This window comes from Rattus norvegicus, chromosome 18 (genome assembly GCF_036323735.1).
Source record: "Rattus norvegicus strain BN/NHsdMcwi chromosome 18, GRCr8, whole genome shotgun sequence".
NCBI classification, from domain to species: domain Eukaryota; kingdom Metazoa; phylum Chordata; class Mammalia; order Rodentia; family Muridae; genus Rattus; species Rattus norvegicus.
Window position 1 is genome coordinate 48,946,920 of NC_086036.1, and position 26,771 is coordinate 48,973,690.

Below are 26,771 nucleotides of genomic sequence, written 5' to 3' on the forward strand. Positions count from 1 at the left end.
ATTTTATAAGTTAATAACATAAGTAGGCAACATTATTGAGAAGTCTTATTAAATGCCAGACCGTGTGATAATAATTTATATAGATAATCTCAATCCTCAACCCAGCCTAGGTGCCAGCACCATCTTAAGCTCCAGGTTGTGCATGGGGATACTGGGGGCTTCTGCTTGTGTTGTTACAGTGTAACGTCATAGCTCAACCAATATCTGCGGATATATGAATAAGTAATAAATAATGAGTGGATATTTAAGAAATTCATGGTCATATTAGAAAGCAATAATTGAAGTCTGGTACAATGGTGTACAAACACCTCTGCCTTCGGAAGGCTGAAGCAGGAGGATTATGATTTTGAGGCCTGCCTTAGCTCCGTAGCTAGAACTGTCTCAAAGGTGTATCTGTAATGAGTAGTTGTCATTTATTATTTTTATGTTATTTTAAAATGAAAAGGAAGGAACTTTACTACCTATTTCCTAATAATAGGAATAAAATGTGCTCTGGTACAAATCCTCATTTAGAGATAATTAAAATCATTAGTAACCCCAACACTCAAAGGCCTGTTTTGGGGTTCTCTTTCAAATTGGACTATTGTCAAGAAGATAAATACAGGTACTTTTTTTGGACTTTTTTCAGTTGGTACTATATTACAGATATTTTCTCAAAGCATTGCTATAGGTTCCTCTTGAAAAAATTTCCTGAACAAAAGTTCTAAAACATAACGTGTATTTGACGTACCCGTCCGTGGAGTCTATTCTGTAATGCTGACAATTAATTGAGATTGTGCTACGCTTGACATATAGCCGGCGTTTTAGAGGAAGCATGGATGGCAGCAATGCTTGGGCTCCTGCAAGCTCCGAGAGGGGCTGGAATTGGACCTGTGAGCTGTCAGGACAGAGGGAGTGAAGGCCTGAAGGGCTAGCCTGCCCTGCACTGGCGGTATCTAGCAGGGTGGGGAGTTGGCCATGGTAAAGGTTCAGTGGGTAAGTTTTGGGTTCTGGAAGCAACTGAAAAAGTCATTCTTTTTATTCCTGTTGGAAGCCATGGGTCCATGATCAGAGGGTACAGTCTATAGCTGAGCAGTTTGCGAGAAGAAAGGTGGGTTCTTGGTTCTCTGTGTGACAAGCTGTTTCAGATGCCTATGCAGCCTCTGAGACAGGCTGTCTTCAGAAGCCCTTAGAAACAGTTTTCTGCTTCCTTCTGACAACTTCGTCTGCCTCTTCATAATTAGCAATAATTTTTCCTTCTTTTGCAAAGCATCTTGCCAACTGTTAGTGTACAGGCAATAACACTGGCCTCTCCTCAGGGACCTAGCAGCTGCCTCTGTCATGACCTACTACCTCCAGGTGTACTAGGTGTGTATGACAAATAAAAGGACCCGCCTGCCACCCCAGCTCTCTTTCTGTGTTCTCTCTCTCTCTCTGCATGTTCTTGCATGCCCCCTCCCATCTCTGCCTCTCTATCCATCTCTTTCTCCCTTTCTGACCCCCCCATTTTCTCTACCCTCATCGCTCTGTTCCCTCCCTCCCTCCCTCCCTCCTGTCTGTCTGTCTGTCTGTCTGTCTATAAGTTCACTCATCTGTCTTTATCCTATCTCCAGGTCCTCATTCCTCTCCCTTCCACCAATAAACCCCTTTACACCAGATCTGTTAAAGGCCTAATTTCTCAGGGTTGTACCTCGGCTCTGGGCCACCATGGGTTCCCCTTCGCCACATATGTCACAGCACAAAGACCAAAGCCTGTGTTCTCTGGCGTGAGTACTATCAAGTCACTCTTATTTCACGAGTGAAGATGCTGTAGCATAGCTGTTTACAGATTTGCACAAGTTAATAAGCAGTGGAGATAAAATGTATTTGTCTTCATTCTTTCAGAGTAGATTGGGAAGGACAATGGGAGGGCTCATAGAGCAACTCTCTTCTGCATTGTCTAACAAATGCAGTTTATTAGCACAGCTCACGCAAGTCCAGCCAGGGCAGCATCCATATTGAATCGGGTATCTGAGCCAATGTCATAAGATATTGAAGCTAATGAAAAACTATGTAGACGATAACGTGTATGACCTGATGGGCTTGGCTGCTTTTTTCCCCTCGCTGAACTGATTGATTGGTTTTGTGTCATAAGGAGAAAAACGAAGACTTTCATAATCAAATAATCCATCAAAAGGCAGCCACTCAAGCCACTGTGAGGGAGGAAGATGGAAACCTGAGGCTGCGAGCGAATCTGTAATCCGAGGCCCCACCAACATCAATACGCCCAAGAAACCTTCCCTCTGTCTCTGTAGAAACACCTCAGACATTTGACCTAATTGGCATCATTCCAATGACGTTGGAAAGCAGAAGATGTGCAGGAGGGAAATTAGATGTGTCCAGGGCCCCAGGGTTCAGGAGTGCAGTCATGGCGGCCCTCAGGAGCTCCTGTCCCCTGCATCTCTTGCTGTCTCAATTTTCAGGTCTCCACTGACTACTGTGTGGAGTCAGCCCGCTCCTTCCACTTTTACGTGGCTGCTGGGGTTCACATGCCTCACCGAGCTTGTGCAGCAAGCCCCTCATCAGTTGAGCCACCGTGCGCAAGGTCAAAAGTATTCCTTCATCGTTGTTGAGTTAGTGCTGCTCAGTGCAAACTACGTCAAGTGAAGGCTGGTGCCAAATTGTGTTCTATTTAGGTTGTGTGTTCCGCTTGAGCCTGTATATTGTATAGGGGTTGTTTTAAGAGGGTAGGGGATTTAAGACAGTTTCATTCTGTAGCCCGGGTTAATTTGAAACTCATAGTGTAGCCCAAGCTGTGCTCAGTTCTAGCTCAGCCTCCTGTTTTCTTGGACTATAAACATGAGCTATCATACCTCGCATAAATTTGAAGTCCATACCTCTCTTTCTTGACAGAGAATGGCAAAGGTCTTTGGGATCCTCACTAGGGTCTTATGTTTGAATTAGTATTAATTACCCTCCCCGCTTTTTCTGTTAAGGGCTACTTAAAGTCTTCTTATTTCTTATTTGAATGTGAATGCTTTCTAAGCTTCAAAAATTCTTATTTTAAGATTCTTCTCTCATTTTCTTTTTAGGTGAGGCCTCTTAACTTTGTGTCCCTGGCACCTTTTCTTTGGTGTTTTTAAATCCGTATCTTCAGAAGAATCCTGAAAGTATACATGAGACACCCAAGTGCCCCTACGTGTCTGAAAACTTACCTCACCTCATATTAGCTGATTTGGCAGGGACGGAATCGGCTAACCATCACCCACTATCCACGCTGACTGCACTTGACAGTGGCGTCTCCAGCCAGCTTTTCTGTAGCCTCTGGCACGCAGTGTGGTGGAGAAAATGTTCAGTAATCCTGACTTTGTTTCTGCTCCCCCCCCCCCATGTGCCCTGTCCTGGCACACTTCTCTTCTGCCTGAATAAATACCATGTCTAAAATCAGCTCAAGGGGGAAAGCATTTATGTGACTTCCAGGTTATGGTCTCTCATTGAAGGAAGCCAAGGCAGGAATTCAAGGCTGAGACCATGGAGAAATGCTGCTCCCTAGCTTGCTTCAGGCTGACCTTCAGGCACCAAAAGTGGAGTGGTCCCTTTGTATTTCTCAGCAATTTAGAAAATGACTCCATAGACATATTCAAAGGCCATCTGAGAAAGGCAGTTCTTCAACAGAGGGGCCTGTTCCCAAGTGTGCCCCGCTGATAACACAAGCTATGTATATGTTAGCAATACCTTGTTGTTTTTGTAATTAAAAAAAAAAAATTCAGGTGAATAGATGTGACTGTCCTTGGCTTATCTACCTGCCTCAATTTCTTTATGTTTAGAGAAACAAAAGACCATGACCAAAGCAACACAAAGGACACCTTGTGACTGGGGTTGCAGTTTCAGAATGTTAGAGCCCATGATGGTGAGGCAAAGGCATGGCAGCAGGAGCAGCTGAGGTCTCACATCTTGATCCATTAGCATGAGGCAGAGAGCACATTGAGAATGGCAGGAAACTTTCTTTAGAACCCTCAAAGCCCACCTCCAGTGGCACTCCTTCTCCTCCTAACAGGCCACGCCTCCTAATCCTTCCCAAACACTGCCCCCTGGGGACAAAGTGTTCAAATACATGCGCCTATGGGGGTCATTCTCATTCAGCCCACAGACTGTTTCCATGGTCTCAGCTCGCGGAAATTCAAATATTGTCTTTATCTTTGGTTTTTCCTCATGCTTACAATGGTTTGTTTGTTTGATCAGGAATTCTTCCAATTGGCTATTTTCTCTTCCCAATAAGTGTTTGCTGTTTTGGTCCTATTTGCTGTCGTGAATTTTCTCCTGAGAAAATTGTATTGATATGGCCACTATCCCCCCTCCCCCATACACATAAGTACAAGAGGTATTATAAGCACTATATTGTGATAATTCTTTAGGGTTTTTTTTTTTTTTGAAAGAGCATGGGTAATTTTATATGTATTTTCTTTAATTTTTTTGAAGTTCAGTTTTAAAATATTGAGAAAAACTCCTTTATTTCCATCCAAAACAATACAATTAATTCATGATGTTTATCGTTTTATCCACTTAGTATTTTAGAATAGGGTAATTTTTATTTAGAATTAAATAAGGGAAAATGTACTTTTTAACTTTTAAATTTAGTCATCAAATATAATAATCTTCTCCACTTAGAGCCGCTCCTAAAATTACTTGTATTGTGCATTTATACAGGGTCTTTATGTTGTCCTGGTGCTGTAGACGAGGCTGGCCTTGAATTCACAAAGAGTCTCCTGTTTCTTCCACCTCCATGTAGGAGGCTTGGGTCTTTATAAGTGAGTCCGTCCACTGGAACTTGGTGTAATACTGTGTCTAAGACAGATTATGGGGTTAAATTATGGTTTGCAAGAGCAGCCAAGTTGTATAATCTCCCTATTTCCTGCCTTCCCTAGAAAGTGGGAATAATGTTGTACCTGTCGTGTAGGACTTGTATGAGAATTAAATGGGTTTTTACTGTGAGTAAAGAATTGGGTTAGGTCTCCAATTCAAATCTTTTAAAACATAAACTACACACATATACATTAAATCGTTGTTATATAATAATAATAATAATAATAATAATAATAATAATAATAACAGTAATATATTGCTTTATCTTCTTTTTCTGGGTAATGTCTATGTTTTTCTGCTGTATTTCAGATTTCCTGTGTCCTTCTGGCTTTGACCAATGGTAATGCTTTGCTTTGTTGATCTGTCTTTCCCTAAGGGTTTGTGTATCTCTCCACTGAGTTGGGTTTATCCACTTACATTTTCTATAAAATTGGGATGGGGAACAGCAGTGATTTCTTTGAATATATTTACTTTACTCTCTAACCTTCATTAACTGAATCTCTCTTCTCCTCTTAGACATCACTTTCAAATGTGGTGCTTTCTTCTAAAAACAAACAAACAAAAAACTACCTTTACTATTGGGTATTAAAGATATACTAAGGTCGTGCCTATATTCCAACCAGAGGGATTAAAAGTGTGTGTTAAGGCTGAGTCACAATTAGAAACAATTTTTTTCAGTAAATAATACAATCTTGGGGTCTTCAGTTTATAGATATATTTTGCTGTTTAATTATATGGTTCACTGACAGTGTTTTTTTTTTCTTTTTTGTTTTTGTTTTCTGTTTTGTTTTTGTTTTCTATTTTGTTTTGTTTTGTTTGAGCCAGGGTTTCTCTGTGTAACACAGCCCTGGCCATCCTGGACTCATTTTGTAGAATAGGCTGGCTCACAGAGGTTTTCCTGCCTATATCTCTCCATTGCTGGAATTAAAGGCGTGATCCACCATAACCAGCTATTAATTTATTTTTTAGTTGTTTTCCCCCTCTTGTTGCAAAATATTTGATCATACTGTAACCCCAAAATTGAATTATTTACTGAAAAAAGTTGTTTCTAACTGTGACTTAGCCTTAGCACACACCTTTAATACCTCTGGCTGAAATATAGACATGCCCTTAGCAAACATCTTTAATCCCAAACAATAAAGGTAGGGTTTTTGTTTTTTGTTTTGTTTTTAGAAGTTTGAATATTGGGCCTAGATTAGATTGTACAGAGGCTGGAAGCCTCCAGGTCTAGGCCTAGGTTAGCAGACTGAGGCAGTAAACCTTGGTTACGACAATTACATCAGAGAAATAGAATATAACTTTTCCATCTTCATTTGTGCTTGTTTCATGCTGGATAGTTTTTAATTGCTAGAGTCTCAACACTTGCCTTTTCTTCCTCCATGACTAATCTGTTATTCATCATATCCAGTGTAATGTTCATTGAGGATATTGATGATTTTGTCCACAAGCCCCATTCCTGTGGTTTGGGTTTTCTTTTATAGATTCCCCTTAGCCCTTCATCCTGGATCTTGGAAGAAAGAAATTCCCTCAGAACAAGAGTACCAATGAATGTTTTTGCCCTCCAGTCTTGTGTCTTTTTTGAATCAGTGTCTGTCATTGGTTTTTCTTCCCTTTTTCTGCTGCTTTTCAGTTGGTTATCAAACTAGATTTTATCTGGCTTGTGGGTTACATGTATATATACATATATATGTATATATATACACACATTTATATGTGTATATATATTATTTATTTATTTATTTATTTATTACATGTAAGTACACTTTAGCTGTCTTCAGACACACCAGAAGGAGTCATCAGATCTCATTACAGATGGTTGTGAGCCATCATGTGGTCGCTGGGAATTGAACTCAGGACCTCTGGAAGAGCAGTCAGTGCTCTTAACCACTGAGCCATCTCTCCAGCCCTATTTTTACATTTCTTAAAAATATTAACTCATGCACAATTTTCCCTGCCTCTGTCCTCAGGGAGCCCTTCCTTGCATGCTGTTTAACACTCTTGTCAAGCTCCATGCCTGACTTTCCTGAGTATATCTCATGAACACCATGTCACTTGTGCACAGATGTGTCATCCAGCTCAGTCATTACTCAGGGTCTCAACTCCTTGAAAGACAGGCTCTTTTGTCTTTTCATTACTGAATCCTAGAGCCTAGGACAGTTCCCAGGCACATTGTAAACCCTTTGTGCGTATGTTAAATTAATTAACAGCTGAATGCCAGGTACTATGCTGGGTGCCTTCCACACACTGTTCTTTGAGTCCTAAGATGTCACTACTACCCCAGAATGTAATTTCTACACTGGAACTTTTCCAGGGCCACAAAATGAGAAAAGGGTTTTCTGTGTGGTAGAAATAATAAGAAAATGTCCTGACTTGACTCCATCCTGGCTAACCAACTTCCTTTCCAAAATGTTTGCTCAGAACCCAGAAGGAAAAAAAAAACAAATATTAGCAGCACTGGGTACATTATGTATTTTCAATGACAATATATTAGAGTTAACACCTGTTATGCACTTCTCTTGTATCGGTGTCCCTTCTACTCCTCTGCCTACATTGTGAACTTAGTGTTTGTGAAGAGTTACTGTAGAACTTGAAGGCAGAACCATTTTGGGCAGGAGATGGGATGGCATTTCTTGAGACAGCCAGAGCATAATGTATCTATGATGGTTTGTATATACTTGTCCTAGGGAGTGTCACTATTAGGAGGTGTATCCTTGTTAGAGAATGTGTAGCCTTGTTAGAGTGGGTGTTGCCGTGGGTGTGGACTTTAAGACCCTCCTAACTACCTAGAGGCTAGTCTTCTCCTAGCTGCCCATGTCTTACCCTTGGCCTTCAAGAGGGTCAGTCTGAGGGTGATCCAGTAGGTTGAGCCTTACCAAGGCTCTGTCCTATGGGTTCTTCAGCAAACATAGCAAGTGAAAGGGCTGTTGTGAGCCCCTGTAACCAGACCTGGAGTAATTTTTATCAGCTCGGCAGATGGAAACTGCTTTCATTGTTGCCACACTGTTTTGATCAAATCAGGGACTTGACACTAAGAAGGGGCCCAAGTGGAAGCTGCCTGACACTTGCATCTGTTCCTGGAAATGTCTTTCTGGTTCTCTTTCTGACAAGCTCTTGGAAGAAGGATCATTTTCTTTGGTAGATTAGGGGAAAATATTTTTCTAATAAGTAGTGGATGTTTAGCTGAGAGTTTGAAGCATATATGTATTTTAGAAGAAAACATTTTCTTTAAGTCACTAAAGAAAAGTATTGGGGAAGAATTCTTGAAAAAATGAATTGTTATATGAAATTTTAATTAAACTGGTAAAGTTTTTCCAGTACATTTTTAGAAAATGTGCTTCTAACTGAGTCTTGCAGTATTAGATTATGTAATTCAAAGATACACAAAAGTGTAGGTAGCATTTACGATTGACAATAGGTCTGACTTGAAATAGTTTTATTTACATATAAAGCAGAAATACAGCACCCTTGGGCTCTGTTTTCATAATAAAAGTATAGAACCTTTTATGTCCTATGTTAAATATGAGTACATATATTTTGGATTAAAGTATGGCCTCCCCCCCGCGCCCCCTCCTCTGGGCTGTCCTGTATTTTTTTCCAGAGGGTTGGCTAAAACTGGCACTTGAGCTTGGCAGTATTCTCTCATCTGGGTATTTCAGACTCTCACTTAGCAAAACAAGGGTGAGACAGAGACCCTGGAATAGCACTGGCTCTTAATTTTCTTTCTTGTCAGACTCTGCACTCCTGAACCTCAGCCTTGTGTTTTCATGAGCAACTCACAATGCTTCTCATCCCTGTTCCCAGTCTTGACCCACTGACCCAAGAATCAAGAAAATGTCATGTTAGTGCCTACTAATTAGTGAGCCCAGAGCACCTCTGCCTCTGGCCTTTCAACCTTCTGGAAGTGGGAGCACTAGCTGTCACTCACATCATGCAGGGAAAAGGAGCCCTCCCTATATTTGCCCTGTTTTGCAAACAGCAGGATAAGCCCAGCTGAGACTGGAGATGAATATGCAGGTTAGGAAGAAATTAACCTAAAATGCACTGTTGTTTGCATGATTGTCTCAGATGACACAGCGCCTTCCTCAAACTACCCAGACAGGGTGTCATGTGACTGAGTCCTCAGATCCGGACTGTCATAGTCATTTGATGAAGTCATTTCATGGGAAGGATATTCTCTGAGTTAAAAAAAAAAAAAAGAAAGAAAAGAAAAAAAGAATTAGCATTTGAGATCATGGAAGTTCCCCATCTGTAGACACAGTCTTAGAGAATGCTGCAGTTAGTGGGTGAGCATTTGGTTCGAGGGCTCATTAATCAGTGTTGTTGGGTTGGGGTCTCCTGAGCCTTCTGGGTTTGGGGAGAATCGGCTTCTGTAATTAAAGGGATGAAATATATCACAGTCACAAACTCACCACGTCGACAGTTGAGGGTTTTGAACTAGCAGAATTAATCTCTTTAATTTTTTTCCTTAGGTGTTTAAAATAGAAGTGCTAATGAACGGAAGAAAACATTTTGTTGAGAAACGGTACAGTGAATTCCATGCCTTGCACAAAAAGGTAACCTTTGGTTTCATGCTTTTTCTCCGTATGGCCTGTGGTATAGTGTTAAGACTGCTCTGTGATCCTCAGAGTGTTACGGTCTACTGTTTCTTTATAATGGCATTAATTTTTAAAAAGTAGATTGTTCAGTCAGTGTGTTTGGGTTTTTTTAATAAGTGGATTTCCTGTTACCATTGCTTATGTATTCAACTCTGAGGCAGCAGACTGTTGGCAGTATATTGCACGGGATATTAAAGGCTTATCTATCATGAATGAGGCCAACAACCTCCTCTGTCCAAGAAATGCGTTACAATGTTCTTTAGGAAAAGAAAGGAAACACAAGAAGTCATTATACAGGAAGAGATTTATTAAATTCAACTTAAATGTTGTGTACCTAGACAAGGTTGTGTGTGTATACAAGTGTGTTCATATGGAGTACGGGGAAAAGAGGCTCCCAGCCCACAGCTGTCCTCTTGAGTGTCAAGAGCAACTGTACCAGAATGATTGATGCCTTAGCTCCGGGGTGCATTTCAAAGTCGTAGATTAAAGAAACAGAAATGCAAAAGAAGCAACTGACTTTCAGGGAGAAATGGTCCCTAACGAATTGAAAATGAATACTTTAAAAAAAAAAAACCCTGATTCCAACCCAGTCTTAATTTTTTATGGGTTATAAATTATTTGGTTCCTAAATTTTCATAATAGAATTAAATACCTATGAGGGATCCCGGGAGAAGATCACAGGTGATGATCAGCTCAGGCTCATCTTTCTTCTTTCGTGTCTGGGAGTGCATCCATCATATATGTTTCTGTGCATGTATGTGCACATGTATGAAATACATTCATGCACAGAATGCATGCTCTAATTAGATAATTAGGCATGAAGCTAGAAATATATTAAGTTAGGAGAGTTTTAATTTTGTGCTTTTTAGTGCCTACATAAGTTTCCTGGGACGCATCGCTGCGCTAAAGCACAACATGTCGAATGCTTCCAGCACTTTTATAACTTTTTTTCACTTTAATCAGAATAGAGAATTAAATCCAAACCTTAACAGGATACTACTGAAAGATTAGCAGGCCTGTTTCCCTGTTTTGTTTAATTTTAGACGGGGTCTCACTCTGTCACTCTGGCTGACAGAACTCAGATACCCCTCTGCCCCTCCTCCTGGGTGCTGGGCACCCTCAGGCCCTCCTCGCTTCGTTCTAGAGGTGCTCCAAGCTTTTCTGTTATGGTAGCAGTTGTTAAATGAATTTAATTCTTCAACTAGAATTTCATCAAGTTCAGCTTTCCTCCCAGAGAAACCATGCAAGTGCCTACAGATTTTTATCAGGTGTTGCCAGGAAACTTTTTAAAAAAGTACATGCTTGGGGGACCTCAGAGAGAAACACACATCTTTCTCTTTCTCCTTGTATTCTGTCCTTTTTTATTTAGAGCAAACAAATTCTGCTAGGTATCAGGCAGCGAGCCCTCTGAGACCAGGTTTCTCTCCACCCCCCATGGAGCTTCTCCCAGTCAGTCAGGCCTGGGCAGCTTGTCAGGTGCAAAACCCTTCCTAAAGTACTAGGTCAGCATGAAGTACTCTGTGACCAACACAGCCCAGCTGAGCTCTCCAGATACCAGGGGATAGACTCTGTAAGAGACACAGCAGGGTGACTGCCAATTAAGCTGGCCCTGTCCATGGGTCAGCCCTGCTTGAGTGCAGGCTAGCTTGCTCACTTCCTGCTCTAGGACAATTCCTTTTCCTGCTCCTGTGCAATCAAGCATTGTCAAATAAAATAAAATATAATATTCTTGTACTTTCTAGGACTTAGTCTTTCCATTTCTGCAGTTCCATTAAGTAACTAACTATGCAGGTTTTCATAATGAAGCTTGTTAGAATAAATAGAGGAGTAATTCTCAAATCTCTGTCGTAGAATTGGAGACGTCCTTACAGGGACTTTGGGGGCTAGCAGGCTGTTGGAGTGTGCTGTCTGACTGTATGCACTGTAGAGAAGGGACAGCCACTGCTGTGTTAGAATTTGTGGGAAGGCGAGCACAGGTAGCAGTGAGATATAAAAGTGCACACCGGTCTGTAATCTTAACCATAAAACTGCTCAGGAACACCACAGCAGCTAAGAATCAACGGGGTACCTCGTGCAAGCTTTTCCGCCCTGCTCCCCTCCAGGCAGCCTTATCCTCCCAGTGCAAGCAGTGTTTGCAAAGTACTTCCCTCTAACTGCACTTACAACAGCTTCTGCCTTTGAGTTTTCTTGAAGCATTTGATTATCCTCACGGTGTGTGACGCTGACTCCGCACCTGTCTTGACTTTTCCTGTGTTTTGTATTCTGCTCTCTCACGGGAAGTGTTTGGACAGTGCACAGAAGCTGACTGCAGTGGAGCGTGGGGCTGTCCCTAAGTGCTTTGCACCTTCACCATGATGGATTCCTCACTCTTTGTCCTGGCCTGCAGACACACAAGTGCCTCGTTGTTGTTTGTTCTTGCTAATTTTGAGGAAAAAACTATTTGAGTTTGTATAGTTAGTGTTAGGGATGTCTTTTTAAACCTTTCTCAGAATTCCCTTCTGTCTTTGTGCAAGTCAGAATTAGTTTTCTCTGCTTTTCTCATTTTGGTGGTAATGAAGGGCTTGTTGGTACCCAAGCCCAGCATTTGCCTTCTGGAAGAGCTCTGCCGCCAAGGTCCATCCCTAGTTATACTTTCTTTTTCCTGTGTATTCATTATTTTCTTCTCAAATTCACTATATAGCCCAGGCTAGCTTTGGACTTACTGTGATCCTTCTACCTCAGCCTCCCTCCCAAGTGCTGGGATCACAGGCATGAGACACCCCCACCCCGCCCCACCCCACCCCGGACATAAAGCTAAATCCTCTGGCAAGTTTGAGCAAGGACAAGAGGAGGGACCCACTGTTGCTGTACACCCTGGCTGGGCTTCTAGTGTCCTAATTTAATCTCTGCTCTCTTCCTTAGATTTTTAAAAACAAATCCTGCATAGCAAGCTATATTGCCAAAAAGAACCCTTCTCTGTCATAGGATAATGGGTATTTCTTTTTAATCCCCTGACATATATTATTACCAAAGCAAGTGGAGCTGTATAAAGCTCATGGCATCTTATCAGCTTTGGACATTATCCCTCTGAAAATGGTCTGCTTAGGGAGCACACATCTTCCTTCACATAAAGTGATGATTTTTGTGTTTATTTAGGTAGACATCTTTTTTCCTTTCTTTCTCTTTTTTTTTTTTTTGAGTTATTTTATTTCTGCGCTTTTTCGTTTACTAGGGTCTCAGTGTTTACTCACTAGTTTGTGTGGCCTATTATTAAAATACTGCCCATTTGCTGAAAGTATTTTTCACCAAAACCCTTTAATTGTGGTTATTATGATTACTTACGTGTTCGTATGTGTACCTGAGTGCATGTCCCATGTGTATCGGTACCTGTGGAGGCCACGGGTGGGCATCATATCCTTGGAGCTGGAATTATAAGTAAATTATAAATTCCAGTTATGAGCCACCTGACTCGGGTGCTAGGAGAACTTGAATCCTATGGAAAAGCAGCACAAACTCTTAGTCGCTGAGCCATCTCTCCAGACCCATGAAATCTATCTTTTTGTTTTAATTTGCATGTCCATGTAATAACAACGATTTTTTTCTGTTCTTATTTTTTTCAGTTTTTATCCTTTCAGGGTCTCTCTGTCCCCGTGTCTGTCTGTCTGTCTTGTGCTGAGGGTAAAGCTCAAGGGTTCTTACATGCTAAGAAATCCTACCACCGAGCTCCATCTCCTGCTCTTCAACGTCTTATTTTGAGGTGGCCTCACTGTGTAGCTCATTCTGAACTCATGCTTTCAAGAGTGGGAGCCAAGCTGGGGTCACAGTGTCTACGTCACACCTGGCCACCGGATGCTTCGTCATTTCCTCTGGAGCTGTGCTGAAAGTATTTGATTCTCTTTTAAAGACCAAAGTGAAGCCACCTCACACCACTCACACTGAACCAGGCTGTGTGTGATGGACCCTAGTAACCTGCATCTCAGTCGCCTTCCCCAGACGATGCTCTATGCACTTTGACGTTTCTTCTGTGAATTATAGTTTTAAAGATGTCACTCAGATACAACCCAACACACACACACATACATACACACACACACACTCTCTCTCTCTCTGAGACAAGGCTCAGAATAAGCAGCTCGAGGTTCTGAATCCTGAAAGTCCCTCTGACCCTTCTCTTACCTCAATTTTCCAGAACGCAGCTTAGTGCTGTCAACTCATTCTCTTACGTCCCTGCAATGCGTCCCACTCGGCGTTCACGTGTGCGCCCCTGCCAGTCCGGAGCAGTGCTCCTTTACATTGTGACCCCACTCTTCATCTTCTTACTTGTCTTCAGTTTTCCTTTGCCTGCATGTCAAGGCCTTTCTCCTGATCTCTCTGCTGTGGGCTTGAATTGTCTACCGTGTCACAGACAGGCTCTCCAGGCCAGTGTTCTCAAACCTTGCGTTAGTTTCCTAGTGCTCCTGTAACAAAAAAGAAAAATGGCGACTTGAAACACAGCACATTTATTATCTTGTGCTAAGTGGGAGGACAAGGCTGCATACCCGTAGGAGAGTTCATTTTCTGCCCTTGGTAGCTCCCAGCAGCTGGCCTCATTCCTCATGGCCACCTTCATCCTCCTAGCTGACAGTCACCTCCTTTCCTGTGTCGGCCTCTCTCATGACATCTACCGGTCACGTCCCTCTCTCTGACCTTGTCTTAGGGTTCTATAGCTCTGAACAGATACAATGACCAAGGCAACTCTTATAAGGACAGCATTTATTTGGGGCTAGCTTATAGGTTCAGAAGTTCAGTCCATTAACTTCAAGGCAGGAACATGGCAGCATGCAGGCAGGCATGGTGCAGGAGGAGCTGAGAGTTCTACATCTTCATCTGAAAGAGAGAAGACTGGCTCCCATGTGGTTAGGAGGAGGGTCTTAAACCCATGCCCACAGTAACATAATTTCTCCAACAAGGCCACACCTCCAAATAGTGCCACTCCCTGGACCAAGCATATACAAACTATCACAGGCCTTAATAGTTCTCTCCCTGCTGAGGTTAACATTGGGCCCATCCCTGTACTAGTCCAGGATAGCAGTCCATGTCAAGATCCTTAACCAAAGCCGTCTCTGTAAAGCCTCTTTCTGTTGTATAGCAATACCACTCACAGGCTCTGGGAATTAGAGACTCTCGGATGTCCTCGAAGGCATCTACTGGCCAATCCTTTTTCTAGTGCTTCTCCTAAGGAGAGTTCATGTTAGCCACATCCAAGCCTGTCCTGTCCAGGGCCTCACTTTCCTATCTTTGCCAGGCTGAATGCCCGTTCATTTGCCAACTGGTGTGTTAAAAACAAAGCAGGACATTCAAGTTCTTCAATGCCAGCTGCCAGTTTCCCACTCTTGTTCCATTTACCATAGACATTTCTACCTAAGCAATTTAAATTATATTCTAACACCAAGCTTAGTTATCTTATTTCTCCAGCTGGCTCTGAGCTTGCTGTGTTGTCTATGCCAGGGTGTGGAAAAGCTCATGGTCTCCCACATGCTACGATTCCAGGTGTATATTGCTATGCCTCCCCTACCCCGAGCTCCAACACACACACTATGTCCCATCCTTTGTATTTTATGCAATGCTAATTATTTGGTCTATGGGACATTAGAAAACATCCTATGTGTTCTGGTATGTGGGTTTATGTTATTGGAATTTGACCCCAGGCCCCTCTAATCCCACTTCCTCTATGGCATCTATTATGCTAGAATGAGATAGGGGATGATAAATCCCCCACCCAAACAAAGCAAGACTCCATGTTGTTTTTCATCCCCCGAAGCTTAGGCACAGGCTCTTGTGATAGGTGAACCTTTAAGCATGTGATGAGCCCAGCCCATGCCCCAGTCACCCCTACCCTAGCCAAGTAATTCATCACTTTTAGCAGCCATGTTTGCAAAGAGCTGTGCTCTCCCAGGCCCCCGATCTCATGGCTGACAAGAAACTCTTACCCACACTGCAAACTTTGAGCATATTTTATCCTCATGCCTCCCCAGCTGTTTTCTGTCAGTTCCAGCCCACCCTTTTATTCACAACGTTTTCAGTGAAATATGGCGTTGGTTCATTTTCAGATTAACCGTCTTCATCTCTTGTTATTGCCTCCTTTGGGTTTGAGTCAAATATTAACTTTCTCTTCTATTCAATTTAATGAAGTACACGTTTCAGATGACCCAAAAACTGCTACATGGGATCAAACCGAGAGAACAGCACCCATGCACCATCCCTGAAGGAACCCTGAGAAAAACTGGGGTGGCCATATGTACACAAGAAGGTTATCTTGTGCCCTCCCAATGTCTCTACTCCTTTAGATAATTTTGTTTCCATTTTTTATTCTTAGCCTTGCTAAAAGTATTTCTGGTCCTTTCTGTAGAAAATTGTAGTTTTTCTATCCACATCATATGCTAGTGGGTCTTGTCTGTCTGGAGTAAGTTCTCAGTGAGTTTTCACTGTGAAAAGGAAAAAGGAGTGATCACACATTGGACGTGTGTGTGTGTGTGTGTCTGAGAGAGAGAGAGAGAGAGAGAGAGAGAGAGAGAGAGAGAGAGAGAGAGAGAGAGAGAGAGAGCTGACTAGCAGGACAGTTAATCATCAGATGAAGTGGACAAGGAGTATTTATCTTGCAAGCAGCTGAGCCATACTGGAAACATATTGTCTTGGGTTTGTCTCTCATCTAAATTCCTTCTCACCTCCAAATGTGTCATGGATGCAGTCTCTGTGATGATCAGCTCTCTCAGGACCCTCATGTAAACAAAAGGGAGAATGCTTTCAGTGCTGTTTCGTCAAGCTACCAAGAAAAGAAAAGGAGAGGAGACAGTTGGTGGGGCTTTTGTGGGGATTGAAGTCGGGTTGTAAAGCTTGCTTGTTTCCCTTTTGCCCCAGCTTTGGAATATCCCTGTGTGGTAGTTCCTGCCCTCATCCTCACTCCCTACCTGTCCCTCAGAGTGGCCCTCCCAGTATTTTGTTGCAGCATAATAAATCATCACAGGTGCAAATGCCTAACCTTCCAAGTCCAGCTGTGACAGAGTCTCCACAGTCAGAGCTCTGCTTCATCCTCACAGCTAGGCTTACGTCCACATCTACACTCACTCAGGCAGACCTCTGCCTGCCTCTGTGGGAGTAATGCCTTGTTCACTGACCGTTAACCAGAGATGACTCTTAGCTGCTAGAGGTCACTTGAAGCCTTAGCCACTACTTCAAAGCCAGCAGTGTGCTAAGACCAAGGTATACAGACAGGTAACCATGGCAGTGACTAACCGTGTAGTCACGGCTTCTACTCACTCCCAAGCAGAAGGGTTATATAGGTTGTAAACACCAGGAGGCCAGTTTGTGCATTCTACCTATCACAGCCCCTTTGTTGTGTTGGGACTTGACTCTTGATGTGATTCGACTTAGAGTCTATGTCTACAGACACAGTGTTCAGACTCCTGGGTTCACAGAATTCTGTGTACTTTCTCACACTGTCTTCCCATGGATTCCTGGCGGTATCTCTAGCTTAAACTCTCCAACCTTAACAGTTGATCCCTTTCTATTAGGAGTGTCTAAGGACGCACACATAGAACTTTGAGTAGCTTTCTTGAGCAAGTAAGAAATTTATTGTTGTCCTTAGGAAACCTAAAGGCCATCAACCCAAGGGATAGAGCGAGCTTCAGCGTCTGTTGTCGTAAAGCTGTGACTTTACCCTTTCTGATTATAATATAGCTGCTCTCACTCCAGGCCTTGCTTCACACTTCCGCCAGAAGCAAATCCTACTGTCTTTCTGGGAAAACAGACCCAGTAGACTTAGGCTGTGCTTTAATTAACAACTGTGTCACATGACCACAGTGATGGTAAGGGAACTTAGGAACTCAACAATTTTAGGTCTAACATGTTGAACTCTGAATGACGTTTTCCCCTATTTGAGGGGATTAAATTTGACTGAACAATTACTATAAATGCAAGACAAAGGTGACAGTAACAGATGGGATTCTGTCCTGCTTGCATGGAGGTGATCAGACTTCTGTTACTTTACCATTCCCAACACCACCCAGCTATGCCTCATGGTCAAAGGTGTTTGCTCTGGCTCCATCCATTGCATTGGTCATTTATGTAACAAGAGTGGAAGAATGAAAATATGGAGCTGCCCCTCCTGCTGAGATCCCTTCTCTTCTCACCTCCCTACGAGCAGGATGGAGTCACACATAGCTGGGGGTGGAGGTAGGGAAAGTGTGTTCTTCATTCACCCAAAACCAGGAGTTGACTCCTATAGCACCCAGGAACTGTAGATTTGGGGACTAACTAAGAAATTGGGCATTGTGATGGCTGTTCTTGGTCAACTTGATTTCATCTGGAATTCACTAATATCCAATCAACTGTGTACACTTATGAAGGGGGGATGATGATGGTGATTATCTCATTCGAATGTAGGAAGACCACCTTTAATCTGCATCTTTTGAGGTAGGGAGATTAGTCTTAAATCTGGGCCACACTTTTTTGATGACAGCCTATAAAGGACATAGAAGAAGGGATAGCTTGCTCTTTGCTTGCTTGCCCTGACTCTCGGTATCAAGTTCATTCCTTCTCTGGCATTAGAGACTAGATTCCAGTGTATACTGAAGACCAGCTGAGACATCCAGCTCCATGAGCAGAACAATGTACAGATTCTTGGACTTGCCACTGATGGGCAGCCATTGTTGGATTAGCTGGACCATGGCCGTATTCATTCTATCAGTTCTATTCCTCTAGAGAACTCGCTCTAAAACAGCCACTGTGCTCAAACCTGACATTATGACACTGTTCACTAAATGACAGGCAGGTAATCAGAACAGCTGCCCGAGGAGGTCCAAACCTGACTGTGCCCTAGAGCCAAGATGACCAAATATACTTTGCACACCTACAGTTCTCATACTTGCCCACGTCCACTGCCAGCACCCACAGTCAGGACCATCATCTCTTGCCCAGGTTTTGCCCATCATCTCTTCCTCAGGCACTTTGAACGGGTCTGTCAGCTATTTCATTCCACCCAGCATGTCCCCTCCTCTCATTTCAAATAATATCTAAATCCCCACTGTGGCCCCCAAGGCGCTGAAGGATACGGTGCGCAGATGGTCCATCTCTTCTTGTTAGCTTTGAGCATCAAAGGCCTGACCCTCCTTTCCCATTACTGTGTCTGCCCTAATAGTGTTCCTCGGGTCGCTCACCCAGCTTCCTTCAAATAGGATTCAGGCCAAGCCTCAGACACTACCTCCTCATCCAGGCCACCTTCCTGCCGTTCCACCCCACCCCACCCCCAATTTCTAGCACTCTCCGTGTGACAAAATCTAGGGTCATCTGAGAAGAAGGAATCTTAATTGAGAAAATACCGCCATGGATTGGCCTATGGGCAAGTCTGAAGGGCATTTTTTAAAACTGATGATCGATGTTGGAGGGCCCATCTTACTGTGGGAAGTGACTCTCCTGGGCAGGCGGTCCTGGGTGATATAAGGAAGCAGGCTCAATCCTTGGGTAACAAGTTGGTAGTCAGTATCTTTACATCAGTTCCTGCCTCTAGGTTCCTACCCTTACTTCCCTGAAGGATGAACTGCAAGCTGTAAGAAGAAATAAACCCTTTCCTCCTCAAGTTGCCTTTGGTTATGGTGTTTTATCACAGCAATAGAAACCCTAGGACAGTTGGTTTCCAGTCTGGGGCAGGTATGCTCCGGTGCCAAGGAACATGGAGGAAGAGCCCAATAGGCGTCTTCCAGGCCTTTGTTGTCTCAGGAACTCCTTTCTCTACACTTGATCTTTGCTAAAAGATTGAGAAGTGATGCATTTCTCTTCTCTAACTGGCAAAAGAATAATACACTTGAACAAATCCTAAGACCCACCCAGTGTCCCCATGCTACCTTCTCCGTAGAACCTGTGGGTCTCCAGTGGCCCCAGGCTCCAGCCAGGCTTACGATTCTCCAAGCACATTCAGGACGCTGTGCCTTCTGCCCAATACTTCTGTTGGTAAGGACGGGCAGATTGGGGTTTGCAGTTACTTGTGTCTGTATAGAGGGAGGAGGCACATGGGCTTAGCCCAGTGGCTGGAGCCTGAAGGACTGCGGTTTGAATTGTTCTTTCTCTGAGCATCCATAAGGATTCAACTGGGAGGGGTCGCTGGTGATTATTTTCTTAAATGTGCAGAAGAGTTATGCTGTGTTTTTACAGGTTTAATCTCCATGTTTCTCATTACAGTGGACAAGAGAATATTTTTTCCACATGTTTTGTAAAAGGGCCATTAAGGGCTTCAAGACTTAAGTTAGGGCACTGGGGTTCATTCCGTTTGTCGAGGCTACTTATGACAAAGTACTATACATAGAGTGGCTTAAAGGAGCACAGATTTATTCTCTTAGGCTGCCTGAGGTCTCGAAGTCCAAAATCAGTGTAACTAGACTAAAATTGAGCTGGTCAGCAGAGCTGCGGCCCTTTTACAGGCCCTGGGCAGGTTCGTTGCGGGCTCTAGAAACCCTGAGCAGATGCAAAGTTGTGGAGGTCACGGGCAGACTCTGGCTTCCAGAGGCTGCCAAGGCCACCATGAAAGCTACCCACCTGTTGAGGATTTTTTTTATGACAAAATTTATTTACTTTAATATTTTTAGGTCCTGGAGACTAAACCTAAGGGACTATATTTGCCAAGCAAGCTCCACCCTGCTGAGTTACATTTCTGCTTTGACAACGAATCTCTTTGTAGCCCAGGATACCCTCTAAATTGTCATCTTCCAGCGTTAGCCTAGGTGCTAAGATTACGGACATGTGCCACCATGCCTCATACTTTTTAACCTCTGACCTATAACCTCTGCCCTCTTTTAAGGTCCTCACCGTTGCTTTGAACCTGCTCAGATAACCTAAGACAATTTCCCTGTTATTCAATAATTTTACCAAACTGAAAAAATCCCCTATGCTGGATATGGAAACCTTCCCAGGTTTTAGAACTTGACACTTCTTGAAGTTAGATGTTGTTTCGCATATCAAAGCTGCTCTAACTTTGAAGAGCTTTTTAAAAAAAAAATAAGATTTTAATTTTATGTGTTTGGGTGTTTTGCCTGCATGTATGTCTGTGTATGTATGTGTTCCTGATGCTGCAAGAGGTCAAAGGAAGGTGTTCAGACCCCTGGGATTGGGGTTCCAGATGGTTGTGTGCTACCAAGCAGGTGCTGTGAATTGAACCCTGGTCCCCTAGAAGAGCATCCAGTGTTCTTAATGACTGAGGCATCTAGAAGTCCTAACTCAGAACTCCCATCAGTTTGCATGAGTAGAGTTTGCAGATGCTTTTCTGGATTATTGGAAAGATAAGACTGTGTTTTAAATTTTACTTTATTTCAGAAATTTCCAGAGCCTCTCCAAGTGGTTCTTAATCTAATTAGAAAACATAGTTAAAAACTTGTATTAGTTTTGCTATGAAATAAATTGGTTGTTGAAATAATCTTTCTTTGTTTTTGTTTTAACTCAAGGACTAGACTTTTAATTTTTCTGAAAAAAATTTAAATCTGAAATATACATCATAACAGCTATCGAACATAAAACCCATTTGTCCTGAAGCCTGAGAAATCAGGATACCTAAGTTAAAAAAAAAAAAAAAAGGTTTGAGAAACTTTTCAGCACGTTTTAGCTGTGGTTTACACTCCTTGCTTTTCTGTCCTCTGAGTGATTTCCTTATAATTGACAAACGTGTTTCCCTTCTTTCTCGGAAGCTTAAGAAATGTATAAAGACTCCGGAAATCCCTTCTAAACACGTCAGGAACTGGGTCCCCAAAGTCCTGGAACAACGGAGGCAAGGCCTGGAAACCTATTTACAGGTAAGGGACGTTTCCACCCTCAGTGTAACAGATCCTAAGTCAGCGAGTGTCACTCTGTTAGCTCAGACGACAAGACGACAAGAGCATGGTGCCAGACACTGACCAACACGGCTGTTTACCCGCACAAATGTGGCTATCGGTTGGTTCATTTAGCTTTTATTGGATTCTGTTTCAAGTTCCTTATGCATTGGGGGAGTGCAGATTTAGTATCATTGGAAGAACGCTAATGAAATGACCTGTCTGGTTTTTGTTTTTTTTTTTTAATTCAGCTGTACAAATTGTTTTAGATAGTTCTGTTTTCTCAGCCCCTGGGCTTTAGATGTTTGGGTGCTAGGTAGAGTCATGGGAGAAGACGGCTTTTCAGTGGTGCAGGCTAACACACGTCTAAAACCCTACCAAAGCTGTGTAGAAACTGCTCCTGAGAAAGTGCCGAATCTAGATGGAGTGCATCAGGGAGCTCTTTACTGTCGCCTCTCAGGATAGTCAGGCCCGACGTGAGATGGGAGTTTCCTCTCACAAGAGACACAGAAGACAGAGGAGAAGGTAAGACGCTGTCCTCTTCTCTGAACATTATAGAACCCTGAAGTCTCAGGTGACCGTTCCATGATGTCTGCATTAAGTACATAGAATGGCAGGGCGGGTGTAGAGACAGACGGACCTAGATGGTCAGACGTGCTCTGTGTTTAGCTCCGTGTAAGAAGCAGTCCGTAGCACGAGCATAGCTGGGTGAGGAAAGGAATTCCACCTCAGAACGAAAGCTATGACTATGCAGGGATATACTAGTGCCTTTGGTGGCTTGGGCAGGAGAATCAGAAACTCAAGGCCAGCCAGGCCTACACATGGAGACGCTACCTCAAAGACTAGAAGAGGACAAAAGGAGGACTTCATGTGAGAGTGAGGAAGACTGATCCTTCTAAGGTTATTATCAGATAAACCGGCAGCTGGCCATTTCCTTTCTTCATTTTCCTTGCGGCCCCCCCTTCAAGCATCATTAACCACAGGGTGGATCCTGCATGGAAGCGAAGCCAGGTGCAGTGAACCTGTGTGCCTGTCCCCATTCAGAGTTCTGCCTGATGGCTGGGTCTGAGTTGATCACTGGTGGCTGATGTCTAGTGATGTCTAATGAGGACACCTTCTCAGTGGAAGGGAAGATTCCAGGTGTCAGTTCCCAGCCTTCTCCTGTGTCCTTCTCTTTACCCTGTTCAAAGAGGACTGGGAAGAAGCTGCAGGAGTTCCGAGGACGGTGCTGCTTCTGGGTTTTACCCTTGGTCTATGGGGCTTGGTGGAAGGATTCTTCACTGTGTCTCTCCGGGAGTGAGAGCCTGAAGGAAACTGGAATCTCAAATCCCAGGAGTGCGTGTGGCCTTCTCTGAGATTCTGTGCACGAAGCTATCAGGATTCCATAGCTTCAGGCAACACTTCAGAGCAAACAGCAAACCAAAGACCCAGGGAAAGAGACCTAAGAAGTTCTACGCTGAGGGCAGAATGCATGCTCTCTGTAATCAGAAGGGATAGGTAAACAACACGCTTTCATTTGTAGACCAGATTTTCCACAGATATTGTATATCTTCAGGCTTCAGTTCTGGATAAGGCTTTATCCCCCATCACCCTGCCCCCATTGCATTTGACACATGAGTTCCATTACTCCTCAGTAAACATTTTAAGTTGTTTGTACTTCATGTGTAAATATGTGGATAGAGTCATCTGGCATGAGAGGGGCTTACAGTGGCGCTCAAATTGACCTTAGAATTTTCTATTCTCAGAAACATGGCTTGAAAATGTGGTTGAGGGGAGAGAGTACTTGCCTCCTGCCGTGTGTTTCAGATTCATTTTGTCTACACGACATGACATTCGGTGACCTGAAGGCCTAGAGGACTTCAGGGGGTGCCTTTTCTCCTCCTTTGGTAGTGGGAGCAAGGCAGAGACAAAGGCTGGAACCTTGGCTATGCCCAGCTCTTGCTTCTTGGTCTTTTTATGTCTTTTGAGGAAATAGATTGTATTCTTGTTTCCCCCACTGCCTACCTAACTCCAGGGAGAGTCCCACTCAACCCCCAGGAGCAGTCTGAGCTCCATGGAGTAGCTGCCACTAGCCCATCTTAAGGACAGCATCCCTGCAGGTCTGACTCAGCCTGGGCTTCCTACAGGCTGACAAGGACGCTGCCTCCAGGCCCTGCTCCCAAGGCCCTGCGGCTCATCTGCTGCCTGTCAGAGAAGTTCAGAGTCGCCCTGTGGCAGTCTGCCTCTTGACAAGTCAGGGCAAATAACCCTTCTCCTTCCTCTGGAGGTCAGCTGGGCACCTGATCGCAGCCTCACACATTACCTGAGGTAGCCTGCAATGCTGTTTTAGTTAGACATGGGGAGGCTGAGGTCTAACGGGCTCTGAAACCGAGGCACCTTCCCAAGTACGTTTGTTAATGTGCTGGGCTGGGAGTTTGTTTTCCTGTTGCCTAATATGGGCTCTTCTTATGTTCACGGATGATTTTCTAAATTAAGGAAAAATTTCCACCCCTGATAGTTTTATATAAGCATGTAAGTGGGTACAAGAAAAGACTTTATAGTGATCAATATTACAGTTTACCAGGTTGCTTCTTCCCTGATTGCTTGGTTGAGTAATTGATTAGTGAGTAAATGATTTTTTTATTTGTGTGTGTGTGTGTGTGTGTGTGTGTGTGTGTGTGTGAGAGAGAGAGAGAGAGAGAGAGAGAGAGAGAGAGAGAGAGAGGCATATCTGTATGTGCACCACACTTGTGCATGAGCCCACAAAGACCAGAAGAGAGTGCTGGTCTGGAACTGGAGTTACAGTTGGTTACGAGCTGCCATGTGGGTGTTGGAAACCAATCCCAGGTCCCCTTCAAGCCCAGGAAGTGCTTTTAACTACTGAGGCATCTCTCTGCCACCATATTCTTGAAAATTTTTAACTTAAACACTTAACAATCCTGGCAACCAATGCTTCCGTTTTAAGTCATCTGGCTTACAGGGACTTGGCTGTTTTTTTGTTTGACACAGCCTCACTGTGTTGCCCATGTTAGGGTTGAACTCCTGGATTCAAACCATTCTTCTGCCTCAGCCTGAAAATGGTTTATGGGACATTCTGGGAGTTAAATATTTAAGTAAGAGGCTAACTTTAAAAAATAAAGATAGAGTCACCCAATTTCAAAATTAATTTTGTTCAGTGATGTTAATCAAAAAACCCAAAAGCTTTCTTAACAGCTGTATTTTTCACAATCTTTTCCATTCTTTGTCTGGTCACTAATAGTTTGAAAGTCAAAGAAGAGAGTCAAAGAAGGCCCACCCTTAGCCAATTTCTTGGCAGTTTTTTCATTCAGAAACGAACAGCATAGTAGTCCCTAAACCATAATTTAGAAATAGCATCAGCATCAATTTAAATATTGTAAAAATATTCTGAAAGTACTTCGGCGCAGAAGCAGTGTAGTACCTTTCCTCTAGCACATGTCATGGTGGGCTTACTTGTGACATTGTGTCACCCGGCAGCTCAGGCAGCTGGGACAGGAACATCATAGGAGCGTCACTTAAACCTTGGAGTTCACCGTCAGCCGGGGGGCAGTGACCGGGAGAGAAGCAGGGAGGGCAGCAGGGAGAGATGAGAGAGGGGGAAGCAAGCAAGCCACTCTGTTTTCAGATAAGAATGTCACGTCTCAGGGGGAACAAAGTGAGTATATCAAGTCAAAGTAGCATGGAAGGCTGGCTTGGTGGCAGTAATCCGGGTGCTGGCTGGGGAACATGGATTTGAGTGGGCCTTTTTATCCTTTTTCCTTTCTCTCTCTCTCTCTCTCTCTCTCTCTCTCTCTCTCTCTCTCTCTCTCTCCCTCTCTCTCTCTCTCCCTCCCTTCCTCTTTCTCTCCCTCCCTCTTTCTCTCTCTCTCTCTCTCTCTCTCTCTCTCTCTCTCTCCCCTTCTTTCTTTCATTCCCCTGAATTTCTTGGCTGCTGACTTTTTGGCTTAAATCTGGTGCATGTGAGACCGCAGGGAACACAGGAAAAACCAAACCTACCTGAGTCATATATTCCTTACAGCCTGGTGTTCTGGAGTCACAACCCTACCCTCTTCCCGAGTCGTTCCTAACCTTAGGCTTGTTTTATATACATGTCCAGTTGTCGGTTGAATTAAGTGGGAAAAATAAATAGGAAAGATATACATCTTGTTGGAAATGGAAGTATATTTGTTGATTTCTTAGTTGTTTTCTAAATTATTTGTTTGTTTGTATGTTTGTTTTGGTGTGTGGGTGCTTTGCCAGCATGTATGTCTGTGTATCACGTTTGTGCCTGGTGCCTTCAGAGGCCAGAAGAGAGCATCAGATCCCTTGGAACTGGAGTTGCACAGTTGTGAACCACCATGTGTGTATTGAGAATTGAAGGTCGGTGGTCCTCTGACAGAGCAGCCAGTGCTCCTGACTACTGAGCCAATACTCCAGCCCTGCTTACTTTTGTGTCTGTGTGTGGGTGAGGGCACATGCTTGCCACAGTACACAGTGGAAGTAAAGGACGACCAAGTCCTTGCTGCCCACCCTGTTTGAGGCAGGGTCTCCCTTGACTGTGGCACTGAAGCCTCCCAGGCTGGCAGCTTGCCAGAGCCTCCCTGAGAGTTGGCCCCTTCTGCCTCTGTACTGTAGAACTGCCGGGGTTGCAGACACGCACTCATATGTTCAGCTGTTACATGAGTCCAGGATCCATGGCAGGTGTCACACTTGCACGCAACAAGTGCTTTTAGTCACAGAATCATCTCCTCAGGCCTCAGGTTTTATTTGTTCCTTTGGGTTTTTGCTACAAGTTTCAAACTTCCTCATGAGACATAAAATTTAATATCCTAGACAAGTGTATTACTTTTCATTATTTTTACATTTTAAAGAAGTGTGTGTGTGTGTGTGTGTGTGTGTGTGTGTGTGTGTGTGTGATGTGCACGCCTGTGTGTGTGCCTGCCCACATTCATGCATGCGTATAGAAGGGCAGAGACAGCTTATGGGAGTGACTATCTCTCTCTACACGTGGGTTCTGGGGGTAGGATTATGGTTGTCAGGTTTTTCAGCATCCACCTCTACCTGCTATTACTTTCTTATTATTAACTTACCTCTACTGACTTTTCTTTATTATTTTCTCTCTGTGTTCCTTTTTCCCCCCATAGTCTTTATGATTTCCTTCCTTCTTCTAACTTTGGATAGTTTGGTCTCCATTTTCTGGTTTCTCAAATTATAAAGTCAAGTTGTGGGTTTGACTTCTTTCTCGATTTTTTTCAGATTAGTGTGTGAGGCTGGACTCCGTATGGTGCCCCAAGTGTCGGTTTCCTGAGTATTGACACATTGCATTATCATCTTCATTCATGTCTAAGTATTTCCCAGTTTCCCTGTGACTTGTCTCTTCCTTGATAATGGCACCATAAAGTTTGTGCATCTTTATACTCTATGTGCTACATGTGGACCTCACAAGGCAGTACCTGATAAATGCTGAATTCCTGGGACCCATCGCTTTTTTTTCCTCTGAAAATTTGTGAACTTGCTAGTTTTACTTCTTGATATGATACTTATCTTAGTTAGGGTTTTATGGCTATGA

General features: G+C 43.4%; 1 protein-coding gene across 6 annotated transcripts in view; it reads left to right on the top strand.

Annotated features, from left to right (window-relative positions):
* Positions 1-26,771, top strand: part of Snx24 (sorting nexin 24) — a 154,549-nt gene that overhangs the window by 77,116 nt on the left and 50,662 nt on the right. For 4 of the 6 annotated variants that reach the window (XR_005496057.2, XM_063277476.1, NM_001008364.1 and 1 more), the window contains 2 exons: positions 9,291-9,374; positions 21,104-21,208. Coding sequence is in view for 5 of the 6 variants with exons in the window: in XM_063277476.1 (XP_063133546.1) it covers positions 9,291-9,374; positions 21,104-21,208 (189 nt within the window). In the remaining variant the exon portion in view is untranslated. Of the gene's footprint in view, positions 1-5,130; positions 5,162-9,290; positions 9,375-21,103; positions 21,209-26,771 lie in introns of all 6 variants that reach the window. The other 2 variants (XM_063277477.1, XM_063277478.1) reach the window with 1 other exon arrangement.